At 43.5% G+C, this 20,466-nt stretch overlaps 1 protein-coding gene across 3 annotated transcripts in view; it reads right to left on the bottom strand.

Moving 5' to 3' along the window:
• PTH2R (parathyroid hormone 2 receptor) overlaps positions 1 to 20,466 on the bottom strand; it is a 64,081-nt gene that overhangs the window by 35,496 nt on the left and 8,119 nt on the right. The window contains exons 1-5 of one of the 3 annotated variants that reach the window (XM_084819062.1): positions 19,104 to 19,848; positions 8,467 to 8,566; positions 3,831 to 3,941; positions 3,612 to 3,733; positions 420 to 517 (exon numbers count right to left, since the gene is read on the bottom strand). In XM_084819062.1, coding sequence (XP_084675188.1) covers positions 420 to 517; positions 3,612 to 3,733; positions 3,831 to 3,941; positions 8,467 to 8,566; positions 19,104 to 19,172 — 500 coding nt within the window. In that variant the 5' untranslated portion in view covers positions 19,173 to 19,848. Of the gene's footprint in view, positions 1 to 419; positions 518 to 3,611; positions 3,734 to 3,830; positions 3,942 to 8,276; positions 8,372 to 8,466; positions 8,567 to 19,103; positions 19,849 to 20,466 lie in introns of those variants that run through there. The other 2 variants (XM_084819073.1, XM_084819082.1) reach the window with 2 other exon arrangements.

Raw genomic sequence — 20,466 nt, 5'->3', positions numbered from 1 at the left:
TCCAGCTTGATAAAATAAAGCAGGATGGATGTGAAGGATAAGGGAATACATGAATGTGAAGAGGGAACAGTGGGGGAAGAATGTGTGGATAAACATGAAGGGGGGGAATGGGATGATGGATGTGAATGGGGAGAATGGATGGATGTGGTGTATGTGAGAAAGATAAAGGGAGAAAGGGTTTGTGGTGGTGATGTGTGTGAATGGAGGTGCACCAATGTATGGATGTGTGAATGGCAGGGCGGGGGGTGGGGATGTGTAGATGGATGTGTGTCAACGCAGTGTCCCAATGTTTGGCTTTGGCCTCATGAACCACTGGCATGTGCCCCTGAGAGAATGCAGCCCTCAAGGTGCGAAAGGTTCCCCACCCCAGCTTAAAGATGAAAACGAATGCTCTCATTCTAGAGGTGTGATTCACTCACCTGAAGCAGCCAATGATGAAAATAGCGACTGCCAGAGAGCTGAAGGAGATGGAGTATCCAACTGTGTACATAATGTAGAGGCGTTCAAAGAATTCCCTCTGGAGGAAACAATAACAGAAGGATTTCTAGAATAGATTTTTCACTTGAGCGTCAGCTTTGGAATCGTCCACAATTTTATTTATGTATTTATTTCATTTCTATACCGCCCAATAGCCAACGCTCTCTGGGCAGTTCACAGAAATTAAAACCACAAGGCAGAGTATAAAACAATATAAAATATGAAAGCTTGAAATGACAATATAAAAGTACAACCAGAATAAAACTTAGCAGCAATGCAGAGATTTAAAATTCAGATTTAAAATACAGATTTAAAACAGCAGAGCTAAAAGGCTAGAATTCTAAAATGCTAGGAAAATAAAAAGGTCTTAGCATTTTAGAATTCTAGCCTTTTAGCTCTGCTGTTTTAAATCTGTATTTTAAATCTCTGCATTGCTACTAAGTTTTATTCTAGGAAATAAAAAGGTCTTTGGATTTAATCAACACTTCTTGGCAAAAAATGGAGGCGAAGGTTAACGAGCTGCAAGATTGGGTGGCAGGGAATGAGACTATGTCACAAGCTTTTTTCAACAATTTTTCTGTCAGAATTTCTCAACTGGAGGCTTTTGTGCGCAGGGCAAATGTACGTATCATTGGTATTAAAGATTTACCTACTGATGTAAATTTGTAGATATTTTTGTAGATAAGCTCCTGCATGAGATACTCCCTGTGCCATCTGATTATTCATTTGATATTGAGCAGGCATTCCGTGTGTCAAATGCCAAAGGGACTGGTTATACGATTATAGTCCAATTTTCAAGAATCTCCACAAAAAAATTATATCTTGCGTTTGGCAAGAGAGGGCAGAAATCTTTTTTGGAAACAAGATAAAGTTATGCTATTTCCGGATCACACCAAAGAAGTTGCTGAGAAAAGAAGGCAATCTGGCAAGGCGAAAAATATGGCAAAACAAATGAACTTACACTATCACTTAAAATAGCCTGCTATATTTTGCATTTTTTCTGAAGGCCAGATGAAGAAGTTTCGAAATCATGAAATGGTGGAGGCATGGCTAAATGGAAAATTGCATGAGATTTCTGTTCCAGCCCTGTGAACTGGAATCTACAAATATGTTTTGTTAACTGGCTATGTTCAGTCTGTAAGATTCCGGCTAGGCTAGAGATAAATGCTCAAAGGGATTTAGAGCCGTCCTTTTTTTTCTTCTCTCTTTTTCTTTTCTTTCTCTCTTTTCTTTAAATCCTTTCCTTTTAAATTGGATATGATATACTATACTTAAATTTACTGTTTGAGGGTGTATAGAAAAGTGCACACTCATTTATATATCTAGTACAAAATACATTAGTGATTGTTGTAAGGTTTTATCCTTTTTAATCTCCTTCCTTTTTTATTACTATTATTATCATTATTATGAGAATAGTTAATAAGATTTTGGGCTGGTTAAATTGTTAAGCTTTACTATTATATGTTAGCTGAAGGGCAATCTATGGTTACTGGAAATGAATTATAGGCCTGCTTCCTTGCTACAAGACTGATATGATATTGAAATGTAAGGTTGATTATTTATGCTGTATTGAATTGTAATATTGCCAATGTTATAGGTACAATTTTTAAGTAGAATGGGATTTGAAGTTTTTGTGTAATGGATTTTAAATTTAATCCTTTTAAGTAACTTTTTATATTTCTTTTTCATGCTTTCTTCTTCCTTCTCCTGTTTTCTTTTTTCTTTTTGTTTCTTTTTTTCTTTCGTTATTGCTGTGTCCTCCTAAGAATACTGTATTGTTGGGAAATTGTAGTTACTGATTAGGTTGCTGGTACTGTTTATTTCATTTATAAAGATAAAAAATAGAATAAAAAGTATTTTTTTAAAAAATGGAAAATAAAAGAGTCTTCACCTGGCGCTGAAAGGAGTACAACGTAAGTGCTGGGTGAACCTCTCTAGAGAGCTCATTCCACAGCTGGGGTGCCAGAGCAGAAAAGGCCCTCTTTCTGGTAGCCTCCGCCTCACTTCCGTTGGCAGGGGCTCAAAGAGAAGAACCCCGTAAGATAGGGTCTGGGCAGGTACATATTTTTTATCTTAAAAATCAAGAAGTTCTAAAATATGACTATTAAGAAAATTCATTCTAGAGCTCAGCTGACAGCTGCATTTGTGATGTAGAGACCACACCATTCTATTATATGTGGAGGTAAGGCTAGCGTTGTACAAGGAAACCCATGGTGTCATCAGTGCTTGGAGAGAACTCTCTAATAAGCATGACTGTTGTATGTTGCCACACAGTTTCAACGCATGGATCCACACATTTCTTTAATTAAGTCATATCATCACACGGGACTTCCTATTCATCAATTTTGGGGGGTCAGCATTTATTCTGAATGCCCTCTCTCTCATGGTGACTTTGGAGTTTTGCTATGTGCTGTAAAACTACTGAAGGGTGAAGTTTCTTAGGATGTGATAGACTACCACACTTCCTATCAAATCATTATCAACAGATACACATTATCTCTTATAGAGCAATCTTATTACAAGAATTAAAATATATTTCGCTCTTTTCACCCTGGATATATGAACTGGACCAGGCTGGGGAAGGCTGGGATTTGTAGTCCAACACATCTGGAGGCTACCAAATTGGGGAAGGCTGGATTGGACTGTTAATGAGTAAGAGGAGCCAGCTAGCATTCCCAGTGTTCTCAGCACCACAACAGTCTCATCAAAAGGGACAATACAGGTTTCTCCACGTGAGGATTTTATTATGCGCTCGTGACTGGTCACTCACGAAAGTTTGCACGTCCTTTACACAACGTCAGCAACTTCCAGGGCCTTTCCCATACTTCATAACCTTTATCCCGGCTTCTTTATGATCAAGGAAAATGCAGTAATAAATTTAAATCACACTCCAATGTCTGATAAATTTCTGGAACCCCACCATACCACAGCACCGTCTAGTGGCTGTATAAAGAAACATATAGATCTTGCAGACAAAGGCCCCCCCCACCCAAAAGGGGGAAGTGCGTGCAATGGAGCCAATCTTAATTCCATAAAAAAATCTGAAAGCAGAAGCCCTGGTAAAGGTGCAGGATAAAAGGCTGGTGTAGAGAAGCCCTACATCTCCACTCCTTCACTGGAGAAAGAGCCCATACCTTGCCAGAGCTCATTTCTGCTTGCAGGAAGTGAAGGCATTCAGAATAATTCGACCATGTTCGGTTCAAACTTTGCACATAGACCCATGTTCCATTTGAGCTACAGTGCCTGAATGCCATACCTGAAAGAAAGAAATGATGCTTCTATTGGTTTATTGACATTTCTCCCCACCTAGGTTTTCTGCCAGATAAATCCAGTGAGAAGTGCACAGCTAGTACCTTTGTGGTTGAAGTCATATATATAAGGAGGGCATGGCACAGCTAACATTCTCCCTGCTGATCCCCGGGGCCAGCAGATTAGACCATCCCATTCTGGAAAGCAGTCGCCTCCTGCAGAAAAACAAAAGAAAGAAGCCGCAGATAGAAGCCATGGAAAAGCATGAGAAATACTGTATGTGCTCATATATATATCTTTTAAAATCACCTTCCCCAAGTTAGCCAAGGGAGCTTAAAATACCTGCTTCATTTGTGCATGAGCCAAAAGGAACACAAATACAGGTTCAAACAAACAGGACATTTTTGTGCACAATGGGTATACTTCATCATCATGTATGTGATACTCACTTGATTGCACATGCATTTATAGTGAAATATGCATATTAACGCTTATAATGCAGGGCTGGTTGCATCTGAATTTTCCAGGGAAAGTAATATACCAGCTTGTTTATTTCTGTCTTTATATCTTTGTGAGACAGGACAGCTCAGAGTCGGCTGAAGACATTTTGCTGCTTGAGGTGAAGCAGCAAATGGCTCTCCCCCTCCCCGGTCAAGTCAAGGTGCCCAATACTCAAGGCTGGCCAATTTATTTTAACACCTGAGAAAGAAAATCCTGAAAACACCTCTCCCCATCCCTGGAAATAAAAAGCAGGGTAACAATGAAATAACTGGCAATTTGCTGCCCTTTCAAGACATCCAAAATTTGTACAGTACAGCTGACCCTGGGATGGCTGAAAGCAAACAATTTGCCCAAGACCAACCAATTTGCTTTAGGGATGAGCAGGCTTTTGAGACTCCTTTACATGGGAGAAAGCCCCACTGAACTCACTGGGAGTTACTTCTGAGTAGACACATATAGGATTGCTCTCTAAGGGCATCTCTACACCAGCCTAAAATCCTGCATTTAAAACGGGGCTTTCTGCTTCCATTTTAAATGCAGGAGCACCACTGACTCCCTTTACATGCGCTTCCTCCCCCCACCCCAGTATCTGAGTCTTCCATTATCTTTCATTGATCTCGCTCCTCTTCTGATCTCGCTCCTCTTCTTGCCGCTTTTCCTCTTTTCATGGAGGGAACTGATGCAGAACACAATGGGGTAATCTGATAGATCTGCAATCTATTTAAAAACGGAACAAAGGGCATTTAGTGCAGCAGATGCCCTGGAGGGTCACGGCGTCATGTAAAGAGCCTGCAAACTTCCTTGAAGGAGCAATCTCAATCACAGGATAAAAGCTCCATGTGAAGGAAACCTAAGCCTCCCTACTCGAACTCCAGCACTAAGTTCAATACATCATACCAGTTCCTCAGATGAGCTGAGGGATTCAGTTAAGCTCAGATTGACAATGAAACAGCTCTTGATATTGTACAACTGTAATAACTAATATCGTTGGATCGTCTTATTCTATGAGAGTTTAACATCAGTGTCAACAACCTGTCAGAGTCAATGCAATTTCTGAGAACTGGTTGTAATGCTATTGGGTTGAGACTTGAACACAGAAAATATAGCCACATTTTCTCTGGAATAAAGTACATGAATATACTTTTTCAGTGAAATCACATTATTTATTATTTATTAATTTATTTAAAAAATTTGTATCCTGCCCTATATCATTAAGATCTCAGGGCAGCATACAGATAAAATCAATTTAAATAGTATAAAACAATAAATAATTTAAATAGCTAAAAGCATATTAAACATTAAACAAGCTAATACCAATTAAAATCTAAAACAATAAAACAGTTTAAAAAGTATGCTACTTTAGGAAATGCATTTAGCCCTCAAAGGCTTTGGTAAAAAGACATGTTTTTACTTGGTGCCAAAATGAAATCAATGTACTCGCCAATTGGGCCTCCAAGGGGAGGGCATTTCACAACCGGGATGCCACAGCAGAGAAGGCCCTCTCCCACGTCCCACCATAGTGTACGTCTCACACTGGTGGAACACAGAGGAGGGCCCCTCCAACAGATCTCAGTCCTCGGGCAGGCATATATAGGGAGAGGTGCTCCCTCAAATATCAAGGTCCCAAGCTGCTTAGGGCTTTAAATGTCCTCACCAAAACCTTGAATTCTGACCAGAAGCATGAGCTATTCTTGTGAGTACATCAACAGCTGCCCAGCTCAGGTCACAACATATGCTGAATAAAATAAGTATTGAACCAGGACATGCTGACCTATGAGCTGGGCATACACTCAAAAGAGGGGGAGAGCCATCTGCTGCTTCACCTCAACACATGGTAATTTTACAGCTCTTTATCTCTAGTCTTTTAAAAAATTGGATAAAGGTCAGTTAGCGTGGGAAACCCTTGGAGGTTGACGACGTCACGTAAAGGACCCACAAACTTCCATGAGTAACCAATCTCAATAGCAGGATAAAAGCCCTGTGTGGAGAAGCCCTAAATCAGAAGCTTGCTGCTTGTCAAGACCTACCTGACCTCTCTACCAGCAGGCTTGCTTGTAAGTGCTCCAGCCTGCTGTTTGATATGAGTGGCTGGGGCAACTTAGCATACCAGTGATTCTTGTGCTGCTCTTTGCCGTAAGGTCTGCATATGCACGACATACAGCAAAGGAATCTACTTGGATAGGAAGGGGCAAAGAAAACAGGAAGTATGATTGATAAACCACAGCCCAACAGAACTAGCTCATAATATTTATATATCTTGCAATTTGCTACAAATAATTTATTATTTTATTTATTATTTATTTATTTATTTCATTTCTATACCGCCCAATAGCCGAAGCTCTCTGGGCGGTTAACAAAAACTAAAACCAAACAACACACAATAAAACAATTTAAAATATATAGAACATTAAAACCACAATATAACAATACAACCACAATAAAACCTAGCAGCAGTACAGGAGTTTAAAATACAGATTTAAAACAGCAAAGATAAAAATTTAGAAAGCTAAAATGCCTGGGAAAATAAAAAGGTCTTCACCTGGCGCCGAAAGGAGTACAATGTAGGCGCCAGGCGAACCTCACTAGGGAGCTCATTCCACAACAGAAAAAGCCCTCCTCCTAGTAGCCACCCGCCTTACTTCCTTCGGCAGGGGCTCACGGAGAAGGGCCGCTGATGATGATCTTAAGGTCCGGGCAGGCACATATGGGAGGAGGTGATCCTTCAGGTAACCTGGCCCCAAGCCGTTAAGGGCTTTGAATGTTAACACCAGCACTTTGAATCGGGCCCGGAAATGGACTGGCAGCCAGTGCAGCTGGAAAAGTACTGGCGTAATATGAGCTCGCAGGCCAGTCCCTGTTAACAATCTTGCTGCCCTATTTTGGACCAGCTGAAGTTTCCGGACCGTTTTCAAAGGCAGCCCCACGTATAACGCATTGCAGTAATCCAGACGAGAAGTTATCAGAGCATGGATAACTGTAGCTAGGCTATCTCTGTCCAGATAAGGGCGTAGTTGGTATACCAGCCTAAGCTGATAAAAAGTGCTCCGTGCCACTGAGTTCACCTGTGCCTCAAGTGACAGTTCTGGATCCAAGAGCACCCCCAAACTACGAACCTGATCCTTTAGGGGGAGTGCAACCCCCTCCAGAACAGGTTGAATATCACCTAGCCGGGCAGACGAACCACCCACTAACAGTACCTCCGTCTTGTCTGGATTGAGTTTCAGTTTATTAGCCCTCATCCAGTCCATTACCATGCCCAGGCACTGGTTCACAAGAGTTAATGATGACTTCATGTCTGTTACAAAAGTCTACTAGACACAGACTTTAATCACAAGTTTATTCACAAAGCTGTTTAAAGCACATGGGTATGCTTGAATCACTGTTGGCATTACAGTGGGGAGGAGGAATGGGGGGAACCCTCCTGACATTTTTCAGTACCAAAGTAATAGAATTATGACTCATGAACCTTCTTTCTCTAAGTCAACATCATTAATTAATTCTATCAAATTTTGGAATGCGCTAAGAAGTTTAATTTCCTGGATTACTGCAATACATTCCTAATACTGCTTGAAGAATTTATTATATGAAGTGGTATATAAACATTACTAATAAATAAACAATAGGTTTTAAAACTTTCTTAATGATTACACTGGGAACCATGTGTGATTAGGTTCTAATGGAAACATAAGTCAGGGTACACAACAAAACTGAAACCATTAAATTTACCATGCCTTGTAGTTGTATCCTTTGCCGTATATGCCTTTCTAAGCTTTGAATATTAGCTGTGAACCCCCAAAAGGAATATGTGCTGGTGATGGAGAAATCTATCAGTGCACGTAACAGATACAAATCGTCTAGGAATCACTAATGATGTGTTTTGGGCCACTCACTATCTCTCACTCTAACCTGCCTTTGTTGATAGGATAGGGGAAGGCATGTATGGTTTTTGGAGAAAGACAAGGAGGAGGAGGAGGAGGAGAATAATCACCATCCTCATCCTCATCATCTGAAGGTAGTGAAACTTGGAGGCTCTTGACAAATAGGCCTACCTGAGAATTTTCTCATACATGGATCAGTTGTAACCATGAGGGTACACGCATTCTATCCAAATGTTGAAAAGTAGTAAGCAAAGTTGCTTTCACACTGATCCATCGAATTCTCAGTGAATGTGAGATACCTGACAATGTTTTAGAAATTCTGGATGGAATAAGAAAAAAACAGGTTACTTAGATACTTTACCTTCTTGTAGCTGAGATGTGATGTTTAGCTCACATTGAACTTTGGCCTCCAGGAGAAGATAAATTTGATCCTCCATTGTAATGGTATAATCCAAGTCCTCCTGGCAAAGAAAAGCCCACAGAGACATAAAGCTAATGATGAATCATTCATGTTAACAATAAAATCTTGTATGTCATGGCAGCTGTGCTTTCATTCTGAAGAATTCAGTACATTTCTAAGTAATGAATACCTGAAACCTTAGCCATAGTTAAGTAAGTCACCAGAACATTCTTATTTGTCACAAAACGGAGTCTCATTTTGTTTGCGTCACCTTGAGCTTGAGAAAGTGAGAGGGGTTTTTCCTAGCAACTGTTCCATTTTGTACCATTTTCTAAAGTCTAGGTGAGACAGAAATTTGTGTCTCTTTCAACAAAACAGTTATTTAAGAAGTTAAAAAGAGAGAAATGAACAGGTTTGCATTCCGAAGACTTTTAATTCAGCGGTTTCATTTTTCTATATGCAATGTTTTTATAGTTATTTGCACCATATGGATGGAAGTCCCCTTCAGAAGAACAATGGATTAACTGCAGTATTTGCTTACAGAACCTGTTTGTTGTTCACCACAGCAAGAGCCAACTTTGCTTTCTCAGGCAAGATCAGCTGCTGTGGAAGCAAAAGAGGCACAGCTTCTTTAACAACATGGCCTCAACTGCTAAGAGGGACAGGCCGATGTACAACAGCTCTGGCCCCTCCTTCCAATGTTTCCTCTCCAAGCTTTAACCAGCTGGTTCTTAGAATCTTTTTATTCCTGCCTTGACAAGAGTTCGAAGCAGAGCTGGATGGAAGCCCCACATTGTTCCTGAGACTGCTAAGTAAGCAGAACACTCCCATCCACACAGTTGAAAGAGTATATAAACCCAGTCTTGAGTTGTCTAATAATGCTTATACTAATAATGATTGGCAGTGGCGCTTAGTTTTTATATAGTACTTTCCCTAAGTATTCAAAGCAGTTCACATATCTCAATAATCCTTACATTATTATGTTGTGTGGGACCTACAACAAAGACTTGCAGTATAGAATGCTCCTATTCAGGGTTCCAGTCAGCCAGCCAAGACCTTTTCCAGGGTGCTCCATTCCACCTTCCCCCATTTCCCCCTGAAACAGTCAGTCAGCTTTCTTTGACCTGTCTCAGCTCTCATAGAATGATAGAATCGTAGGGTTGGAAGGGGCCTACAAGGCCATCGAGTCCAACCCCCTGCTCAATGCAGGAATTCAAGTCAGAGCATCCCTGACAGATGGCTAGATGACTCTCTTAGTAAGACATTGTGTTAGAAGTGTCTGAATCCTGCCACAAACTCATCAACAAAACCAGAGTCTGCAAGTTAACAGCAAGCCCAGATGCTCTTAAAATTCCAGTCCCCTGGGATGTGCTGTAAGTGGATTAGGCAGAAATAGAACACCCCAGTTATTGAAGATTCAGTTAAAGAAAGAAAAAAGGTAAGCAAAATTTGAATCCTGTCTGCATTATATGTTTAAGCTTTTTCCAGAGAAAAGGCATGTGGCAAAAAGCGTTAACTTCTGTCTAAGATAGATGATACCAGGAATGGACAGCTTTGTTTGGAGTGGGTTGTAATAAAGCACTTGAACAAGTGAGGTCTGCCTCAGGTCTCTTAATAATACAGTCTGCACACAGCCTATTGCTGAAAGTGAGAAGGGCTACACTGACTGTATCACCATCCACTTTAAGCTCCCACATGGGACATGTGATTTTGTACCCACATCAGAGCACCTGTCTGAAAATGAGTGTTTTCACTGATGCGGTTCAAATTACCCCGCTTCGCTTAGGAGAGAGTTCCTGCATCGAATGTCCAAGGCAATTTGGACTCCATGTGATTTGGCATGCGGCCATGCCATAAAGATGAAGTGAGAATTCTCTGTCATTACTTCACATGCTCCAGAGCTGAGGACTGAGGCTTCTACAGCTGAATTCATGATGCAAGGCTAAAGCCTGCCTCAAATGAAACTCTGCTTATGTTCTCTGCATAAAAGGAACATCTCGTATGCAGTAGCTTATCATCACAGCTCCATGCAATCCAATGGATCTCTCTTATCTCAACAATACTACAGGATGCTGAATAGTCAGAAGAGCAGCCAATTATTCTTGAAATTGAATCTGACATTGTGCAATATCACATAACTGATAACGTGGGGTAATTGGTAAGAAATATGCAGATCTTTTACATAGTCCCACAAGGGCAAGTGGAAACAAAGACAGAGAAGGGAAAGAGAGATCGCTTTCTCCAAACCTTGGATCCAGGTATTCTCTCTCCTAGCCACTGCATATAACTGCACTAAGTTGTTCCGGGCTGGCTTCTTACCACTGCTACAGACTTGGAAATTACTGTTCTATGAGGAGGTTAGGGTGAATCTCTGACAGAGATCTGCAAGAGGCAGGGCAAATTTCTGCTGCATCTCAAGTGAACCTCTGCTGCATCCATGCATTCTAGGGATGTATCTATTTCTGTGTCTGTTCTCTTCCTTGAACAGCCTAGGTGCCATTTTGGTCATAATTCCTTCTAATACCGATCCGAGATTTCCCATGCCTGAGTGAATGTAGCCAACACTGTACAACCCATGCACAAGAAAAAGATATCAGCAGACTCTGGCTAACCCCGAGGTTTGCAGAGGTATGAAACATCTTAAGGGGAATAATCTAAGGGGCAGGGGGAGACCCTCAATGCGGATGGGCAACTTCAAGACCCTTGTATTCCCTCCTCATGGTTCTTTCTCTTTTAACTGGTCTTGGCCTGGTCAGCCTTTCCAATATCTACAATTAAGGACTGCCCGCTGTAAAGAAGGGCACATGGCTGCCCTAGTGGGGGTAGGGGAACATGTTTGCCGAGGCAAAGATAACCAGAATTGCCACAGACATCAGCAAGAGAAGATGTGAGGATTCCCATCCTGTGAGGATTGCAACTGCCAGTGAGTCAGCCAACTGAGGGAAGAACTGTGTGTCAGGAGCAGCTCTGGCCTCCTGGCTTGGACATTATCTGATCCAATCCCAAATGGTGTGATCCATTCCCACATTATCTGATCCATTCCCACACTCTTTTTTAAAAATTTGGGCTGTCTTAATCCACTGGTGTCAGCTTGGCGTCAACTGCCTTGACCTTGACGCATGTAAAAGCATGTGGACTCCCATGGTGTAGACTAGTGTATGGATGATCTGCTTGCTTCCTCGAGTAGATTATCTCCAGATGAACCACAGGGAGATCCCAGAATAGGCTTCTGAAGAATCAGATTCTTCCTTTAATGTGAAGAGAGACTGTGTTCCATTATGGGACATCAACAAGGTGAACGGGGGAAAAAACTTTCAATGTTTAAGCCCACGCCAGTGACAATGTGATTCACACTTCTGGCCTTTTATCATAAATGCAAGTGTTTGCGTTTTATTATCCTCTCAACAAATGTTACTATTGCTTTACTTGAAGGAGCTGACGGATCACTGAAAGGAGACATGTCATTTAGGGCCCAATCTTATCGAAATAGACATCAGCCTCCAAACTCGGAGGCTGATGCCTATCCATGCAGGTTGGTCGGAGCATGGAAGGTATCCTCTCCTCTGAGTTCCACCTGCCCTGTATTCTTGGCTAGATGCACGATTTCATGCATCTAGCCAGGGCTTTGGAGAGGAGGCAGGAACAGGCCTGGAGACCCCATAGGAAGCAATGTAAAGAGGCTTCCACAGTCTCCTCCCCTCCCTGCCCCAAGGAATGCCCCTTTTTCACCCTCTCCACATGCCTGTTCATGAGGCAGCCACTGAGGTTCTCCCCATGCAGGCTACAAGGGGGAGAGGAGGGGTGAGGAGGACAGTTTCCTGGCTCCCAACTTGGAGTGCTTCGTAGCCAGTAAACTAAAAAATCCTATGGCCCTCTAGACAGTTCCATAGGATTGCTCTCCTCAATCATTAATAAAGAAACCTACATGTCCCCTACTACTTATTGCAGGGGTCCCCAACTTTTTGGGACCTGAGGGCACATTTGGGAATTTGCTGTTGGGCACCACCACAAAACACCTAATCAGTGGATTGCTGCTTTGCTGTCTACCTGTCACATCTGTGGATCTTAGGCTGTGTCTTACTCAACACAAACATTTGTTTCGTGTCTATTGGACACCGCAACTTCTCTTTAGTAAGGGATTTCTAATTCGACTAATTGCTGATGGTGCAAGAGAGCTAATGCTTCTTTTAAACGTATGTTTTGGCGATGTCTAGTAGTTGCTTCATTTTGGGAGAAGGTTATTTATTACACAGATAAATTTTGTACAGGAACAGTCTTTAATATTCACTGATGCACAAGTTCTTTTAAAATTTACCTGCTTCGTGGAAATTAACAAATGATCAGTGCAAATGGATTCCCTGAGCCCTTTTGACAGCTAAAAGCCTGATATTACAACAATGGAAGGATAAACACTCACCTCCTATAATGCAATGGATTGAGGACCTTACAAAGCTTTCCATATTTGAATAGGTTGCATATAGATGCCAACTTCAAATACATACTTATTTGGATATTTGGTCCTCTTTTATTGAAGTCTATGTATAATTGCTAGAATGTTGTATGCATTTCATATGTATTCATTACTATTGATATATACAAATCCATGTGCATATATCTAAAAAAACAGAAAAAATTAAACGTTTTGTGGGTGCCTGCTGGCACCACATTGGGGAGCCCTTCATGGGCACCTTTGGGCTTGTTAACCATGCAGACAACAACAAACCAAGGGTTCTCAAAGTGGCTCATTCTAGAAAAAGAAGTACACTGCATGGCTGACAAGCCACCCTGTGGAAAATGTTCTGGGTTCAGACAACACGCTAACCCATGGTTCAACAACAACCCACACTCAACCACTGACTGTGGGTTAACGTGTTGGGTGAACAGACCCAATGTGTCATATACACATTGGAAGCTATGTTGCGCAGGGCTGCAGTCTTACCACATGTATAGCATATCCATAAGGTAAATGTCTGAACCAGCATGAAGTGACTACTGCAGGTGACACCAGATGCATGGATCATATGGCTGGGGGGGCCAACTTCCCACTGAATCTGAACAAGGTAAAAGAGCCACATGGAAAGGGACATCTAGGGGAGCCCTACCTTTGGCCAGCTATCACATGGCTGGTCTCCTCCTTGCTGATTGTATAAGGCATATTAAGGTGGTGGGGAACCAACAATGCCCCCTTCCCAATGAGTGCACTCTAGGACGTTTTGGCTAAGCAAGGTGAGGTCTTTGGTTTGACAAGCTGGTTTGGCATTCCGTTTCTTTGTAATATGATAACTTTTCTTTAACAGTGAGATATTGGAATGAAACTTGGTTCATGTTCAGGGCAAGATTTTACATTTCAAGTTCGAACTCAGCTTGAACCCTGAACGCATTTTCAAAGGAGAGAGAAAAATACACAATACTCAGGGCAGGATCCAGAATGTTTATTCTGCCAGTGGGAGCATTCCCAAGCAGAGTCTGCTCAGAATGCTCCCACTGGCAGAAAGAGGGGAAAGTGATTTTCACCTATTCTCCCTTCCTCTGTAGCCCCAGCACCACCTAACCCACCATTCTGGAGGGCTACCCAACCCCTTGGAGCAGATTTTCAAGGGAGATAGGGGACATCTTGGGGAGCAGGAAACAAAGACTGCCCCCTTTTCCATTCCACCACAGAAAACATTCCACGGGATCACAAGCCTCCCACTGAAGGAAGGAGTCCTTTTGCTGGACCTAAACAAATCAAATGCTATATCTGCCTTAAAGACTGGGACACTGGAATAACGCTTGGTATGCACATTTCAGCCACCGTTTGATGTTTCAGGTTCAAACTGGTTAAGTACTTGCATCAATTTTCAAAACATCCAGGAAAGATGTTCAACAGTCTACAGCATAATATCTCCCTGGGGCATGGAGTTCTCACAATGAAACGTGGAACATACATATTTATGACATAATCCTCAATTTGAAGCTGCTGAACCCTTCGTGCAACACCTTCAACAATTTAAAAGGTCCAGGGTTATTTCAACAGTTTTGAAAGGGCAAGATTGACTGCAATGTGATAGCCAAAGAGAGTCCTCTCCAAACATTATACTTTACTAGTTAGACTGTTTTGCCCAGTTTTGCCCATCCACATTTCTTTGCGTGATTTCTTCTTCTGTTCTAGAGGCAGGCAACATTGTACCCTCCAGATGTTTTGGTCCACAACTCCCATAAACTTAGGGTAGCATGGCCCATGGTTGGGGATTTTGGAAGTTGTCATCCAAAACATCTAGAAGGAAAGCAGATTACCTACCTCTGCACTGTTCTGTACACCCACACAGTTCTCTGATTGTACCGAATGGGTATAGTACTATTAAGGGTGAATTCACCAATGCATGTTCATCCTTTACAGTGGCTTCAGACATTCAAAACAAGCAGGGGGAGAAAAAGCTCATTTCTATCTCCTTGTCCATCACTTGTTTTAAATACCCCAAGTGAGTGCAAACATCTCATCTGTCCTTTCTTATGGATTCTACATCAGATAGTACAGAGAAACCAGTAACAGTAAGTGTGAGGCACTTCCATTTCCTATCCTCTCACTTCCAGTGTCCCTTAATGTCCAAAGCTACTCTCAATTACTCCAGTGTCACGTGATGACTCACATGTGCAAGGCAGCTATCAAAGATCAAACATCTGACTTCAGACAGAGCCCTTTTCACTGGATGCAGTTCACAACTTCAGCTGTTAAGACATCGACCCGATAAAATCACAAGACATAGAGCAATGGGACATGAAGCAATGATATATGTCCAAGTGTGAATCAGGTGTCAATACATGACACCAGAAGAGATGCATTTGGCTCGTAGTTGTTGATGAGCTTGGATGATTGTTTACCTTCTTATCTTTACAAATTGTGGCTGAACTGACCATGTGCTTTGCTGAGGCCTCTAATACAAGCAATGTTGTTAATAAACTCATCTGAGAAAGATACCTAATGGAGCCAGAGGTTTCCAGAGGAAATGTCAAACTGTAAGATGCAGGGCAAATGAACCACTTGACCTGCTGTTTACCCGTGCCTGAACAGCTAGTTGAAAAGCACAATTAGCACTGCAGAGCTCCCTAGCCAACAAAGCCCTCCTCTGACCCTTATGCTGGTAAAATCAATGCGAAGCGAAGACAACCACTGCACGTCTTAAATACCTGCCACCCCAAGGCAGAGGAAGGAAAATAGCCCAGTACTGATTCACATTTTGATGAAATTTTCTTGTTTTAGCACGCACTATAAAGCCATCGGAATAAAGGCCAAATATGTTTCAATTACATGCATAGACCAACCTGCGGGCTCAACCACTGCAATAGAGTGGTATCTGCTAATGAAACATCCCAGGACAAAAAAACTGGCTGAAGTGTCTGTTGTTTTAAAAGTTGAGTTAGCACTGACGCTACATACATAAAATTATCCTTGTTCTCTGTGTTAATTAGTCTAGAATAACCAGTTTGGTTTCATGCTCCATCACTAACCCAGATTATAATCCCTTCATTACCTTTAAGTACCTACTGAAAGAGTGGGGGAACTATACCCATTTATCTGCCTTTGTTAACCACTCCAATTATGAATGTGTCATCGTGGTTAAAAGGTGTTAAAGAACATATTAGCACATATCCACATTGAGTGATCTTGAGGATTCAAACATATCGCTAGTGAAAATCACTGAAAATGTCTAGCGCTTTTTAAAATGTGCAAATCAGAACGGACTTTTCCCATGGAGAACGCACAACGTATTATGACAAATGTTATGCTTTGAATCATTTGCTTCAGTCACTTTAACTTTACTCACTGCAGCTGCTTTGCCTTGTTTGGAAGCTTCCACCAGAACAGGTATTTTGTCCCTAGCACAGCAGCATGTATGACACAAACCTCAAGTCTCATAGCCCCCGGACTCATTTAAACTAAATGGCAAAAGACAGTAGTATGTACTGTATACCAATTCAGTTCAAAAATGTTCAGTAGAAAATTAAGAACTCACGTCTAATGCATCAAATATTACAACCGTGCTATCTTTTAAACAGAGAGATGTTTGAACCTGACCAACTCATACACCTGCATACACATGGGGACACCAACATTCTTAAGGTACTTCACCACCAACTAGAAATCTGAAATATGGTACCCATACAATCCCAGACACCCTGATTACTAGAAATGCAAAGAAAACCCCTACATCTCTCCCTTGACATGGGGGGCATGAAGTATATCCCCTATGAGGGCACTTTCATACCAGCTAGAAAGGTTTCTACAGAGAAACTTTCATGTGACCAGGAACCCTGTTTCATCAGAGTTTCCAGTCACACAAGGGTTTCTATTTGTGTTCAAGCGAAAGTAAGTAGAAGCCCCCTGCAGACCTCCCACTCAACACGGGAAAGTTGGGGACCTAGAGGGCAAGGCTAGTGCATGTGAGGATAAGGGGGGCAGAACCAGCATGCACGGCCCTCTGCCTCTTACACGTCAGTGTACCCTAATCAGCCATACTGCCTGAAGACTCTTTGATTACTAGAAAAGGCTGAAATGGAACATTTTATGTTTAAACCGTTAAAACTCTGGACATCTGTACCCATAATGGAGGCCAGCACCAGACATACATTTGGTGGAATGTTAGGGGCTGTTTGGGGCCTGTTTCCCCTTCACAAACTTGAATAAAGATCGCATTGAGAGAAAGGGGGATTTGCACTTGTAGCCAGGAAAGTATATCTGAAATGGCACACCGGTTGCAAGACTTCCCCCTTCACACACCTGAACTGTCCTTGGATGGGGAAGGGGAGATTTTCAGTGGCAGACAGGAATGTTTCTCCATCTGCAGGAACAAGCTGTATTTTTCAGCATAAGAAACCTGGGCCACACTTTTTCAAATATCAGAACTGTTAATGGTACTTCTAGAACACATAAACATCTGAAATTCAGTTCATGCATAGCACACAATGTTCTGACTGCTACAGGAGCCTGAAACAGAGACATTTTGCCTCTCCGCCTCAACACTGGTCTCTTCTCCGTAGCCAACACAGTCCAGTGCAAGCCAAACCACTCACGAGACAAAACACACATGTGAATTCCAAACCATTCCCTGATCAGTAGAGGGGAATTTCTATTGGTAGTTGGCAGCATTTTTATACTTGCAGGATTCTTTAAATAAGTATTCCTGTAATTGTTAGGGCCCTTTCACAACAGGTAGAAGCCTGAAACTTAATACACATATCATCCAACGACTAGAAAGGTCTGCAAACAGGGCGTATTTATGTTTAATGTTCAGACTGGATGCAAAATGTAGCACAGAATAGCACCCAACATTCCACCAGAAAGCAAGATGTTTTTTACAAAATGTAGAGATGCCTCAGTTTTGGAATGGAGGAAGGAGGGCTGACAGAGGCAACTAGGGACAACACCGGTCTAAAATGGGACAAGCCAGCAATGCAACAGAACAGAGGGGAACCGGAGCTGCCCTTCCACACGGTTGAATTTATGGAAGAGAAGATTGCCAGGGAATATATACCCTGGGGGTATATTTTTGGGGGTCAAGCTCTATAGTACTAATGGTATCCATTTGACAAAAGCAGTTACCTTAAATGGGTTCATATCACCCATTGTGAGGGTAAATACAAGATATTAAATGTGGTTGCGAGTGCCTCCTACTCCTAGTGTATTATTAAGGCACTAACTATGGGTGTTTCAAATCCTCTAACTTTTATTAAACAGTTCCTTGAGATACATGTTGCATTTGGAAGACCCAGTGAAGGATTAAGGATTCAAACACAGAGCAAAATGTTGTCTCCGGGCTCATTTGCTATGAAACTGTTGGTGGATATATAATGTCGTGCTGCATTTTTCCACACTCCCATCTTTGGAAGAGAGAAAAGTCTACACTGATGCATCGTGCATGACCTGGGAAAATGAATGATGAGTGAGTGGCGCAACAAGAAAAGTTAGGTGTTTTCTTTGTGTTGATGGATCCCTCCCACCCAGCCACCCCTGTGAGTCCATCTCTGGAACGTGGATGAACAGATATTATTCCTTAAAAACAAAAACAAAGAGCAAGTGCCCAAGCCCCTTGAAAACTCAAAGAAATACAGCAAACACTCCAGCAGCTCTCTCTTAAAATGCCAAGCTTATGGTTCTCCCCTGCCCAATAAGGAAGGAGGCTAGCACATCTTAAGACTACAACTCCCATTGGCCATGCTAGCTGGGGATGATGGGAGTTGTCATCCCACACATCTAGAGAGCCATTAGCACATCTTAGGACAGCCTTCCCCAAGCTGGAGGGGGGCCTCCAGATGTGTGTGTCTACAACTCCCATTGGCCATGCTAGCTGGGGATGATGGGAGTTGTCACCCCACACATCTAGAGAGCCATTAGCACATCTTAGGACAGCCTTCCCCAAGCTGGAGGGGGGGGTCTCCAGATGTGTGTGACTACAACTCCCACTGGCCATGCTAGCTGGGAATCATCCTCATCTATTGATGATAGGTCACAGACCCATTAGAGCTAGCTGGGAACGACGGGAGGTGTCGTCCCACACATCTGGAGGGCCCCAGGTTGGGGACAGCTGGCTTAGGATCAGACAACACGGGGAAATCCCTACCTGGGCCACGGCCACAAAGCAGCCGCTCACCGCAAGGAACCGCAAGGCGGCGGGCAGCCCTTCTGCCATGGGCGGTCTGGTGGCGCGACGCCGGAACACCCTCCGAGGGAAAGGGGAGAGCAGAGGAGGCCCGGCGCCGGGGGAGCCCGGGCCCAGACGAAAAAGGCGGGAGAGGGCGGGCGGACGTCTGGGGCGACGCTCGGCGAGGCTTCCCCCTCTGAGGCCAGTCCGAGAAGCAGGTCTGCGCCGAGCCGCCGGAACAGAAGTCTGCTGCTGGTGGTGCTGCTGCTGCTGCTGCTGCTGCTGCGGTGAACTTCCCCGACAGCCCGAGCCGAGAGGCCACGGGAAATCGCGGCGCCCGGGCGGCGGCGCCTGCCGGCCCTCCCCCTCGGCCAGGGCTGAGGTGAAGAAAGCCACGGCGCCGCAAGCCCGGCCAGCCTGCGCCGCTGCAGAGGGGAGGGAGGTGGCGGCGCCTCGCTCGCTCGCTCTCCCCGCCAAGTTAGACGGGCGGGCGGAGACCCGCCATTCGCGTCTCCCGCCCGGCGGCGGGTTTGCGTTCGCTCTCGGGCTGCTTTGAGGCGGGGGAACCGGCGCTCGGGGAGCAGGGCTGGACCCTTTCCAGGCTCCGCAGCCCCCGCCCGAGGGGAGAGCACAGGTCCAGCCCGGGGAAGTTTCCGGAGGTTTCGGCTGTGGGAAGCGCGCGCCGGACGCTGTGGAAACGGGGAGAAAAAGGAGACAGGCTACTCCGTCGCCCCGCCCCGCTCACATCGGCTCAGACCTATGCAGCAGTAGCGTATGTTGCTATGCTGAAATAGCATTGGAAAGGTAAGCAAGCGGTAATAAGGGGTGCAAAAGGCGGGGGGGGGGGCGGAGCTCTGAAGTAACAAATATTTAGAGCAGGTATTTGTAAAATGTTGCCACCATAAGAACATAAGAAGAGCTGTGCTGGATCTTCACGCACCACATAGTTAAACTATGGAATTTGCTACCACAAGACGTAGCGATGGCCACCAGTTGGGATGGCTTTAAAAGGGGGTTAGACACATTCCCGGAGAAGAAGGCTATCAATGGCTACTAGTCCTGATGGCTATGCATCACCCCCAGTATCAGAGGCAGTTGCTGGGGAACATGGGGGGGGGGGTGCTGTTGCACTTGTGTCCTGCTTGTGGGTTCCCAGTTGACAGCTGGTTCACCACTGTGTGAACAGAATGCTGGACTAGATGGACTCTTGGCCTGACCCAGCACAGCTCTTATGTTCTTAGACCAAGATCCACCTAGTCCAGCATTCTGTTCATGCAGCGACCAACCAACTGCTCACTCAACCACTATTCCATGCTTTACAACTGCTTCTACATTCCTTATA

The sequence above is a fragment of the Heloderma suspectum genome, chromosome 1, assembly GCF_057233095.1.
Source record: "Heloderma suspectum isolate Gila_16-S chromosome 1, 16-S_ref, whole genome shotgun sequence".
NCBI lineage: Eukaryota > Metazoa > Chordata > Lepidosauria > Squamata > Helodermatidae > Heloderma > Heloderma suspectum.
This window is presented reverse-complemented; position numbering and strand designations above follow the sequence as displayed.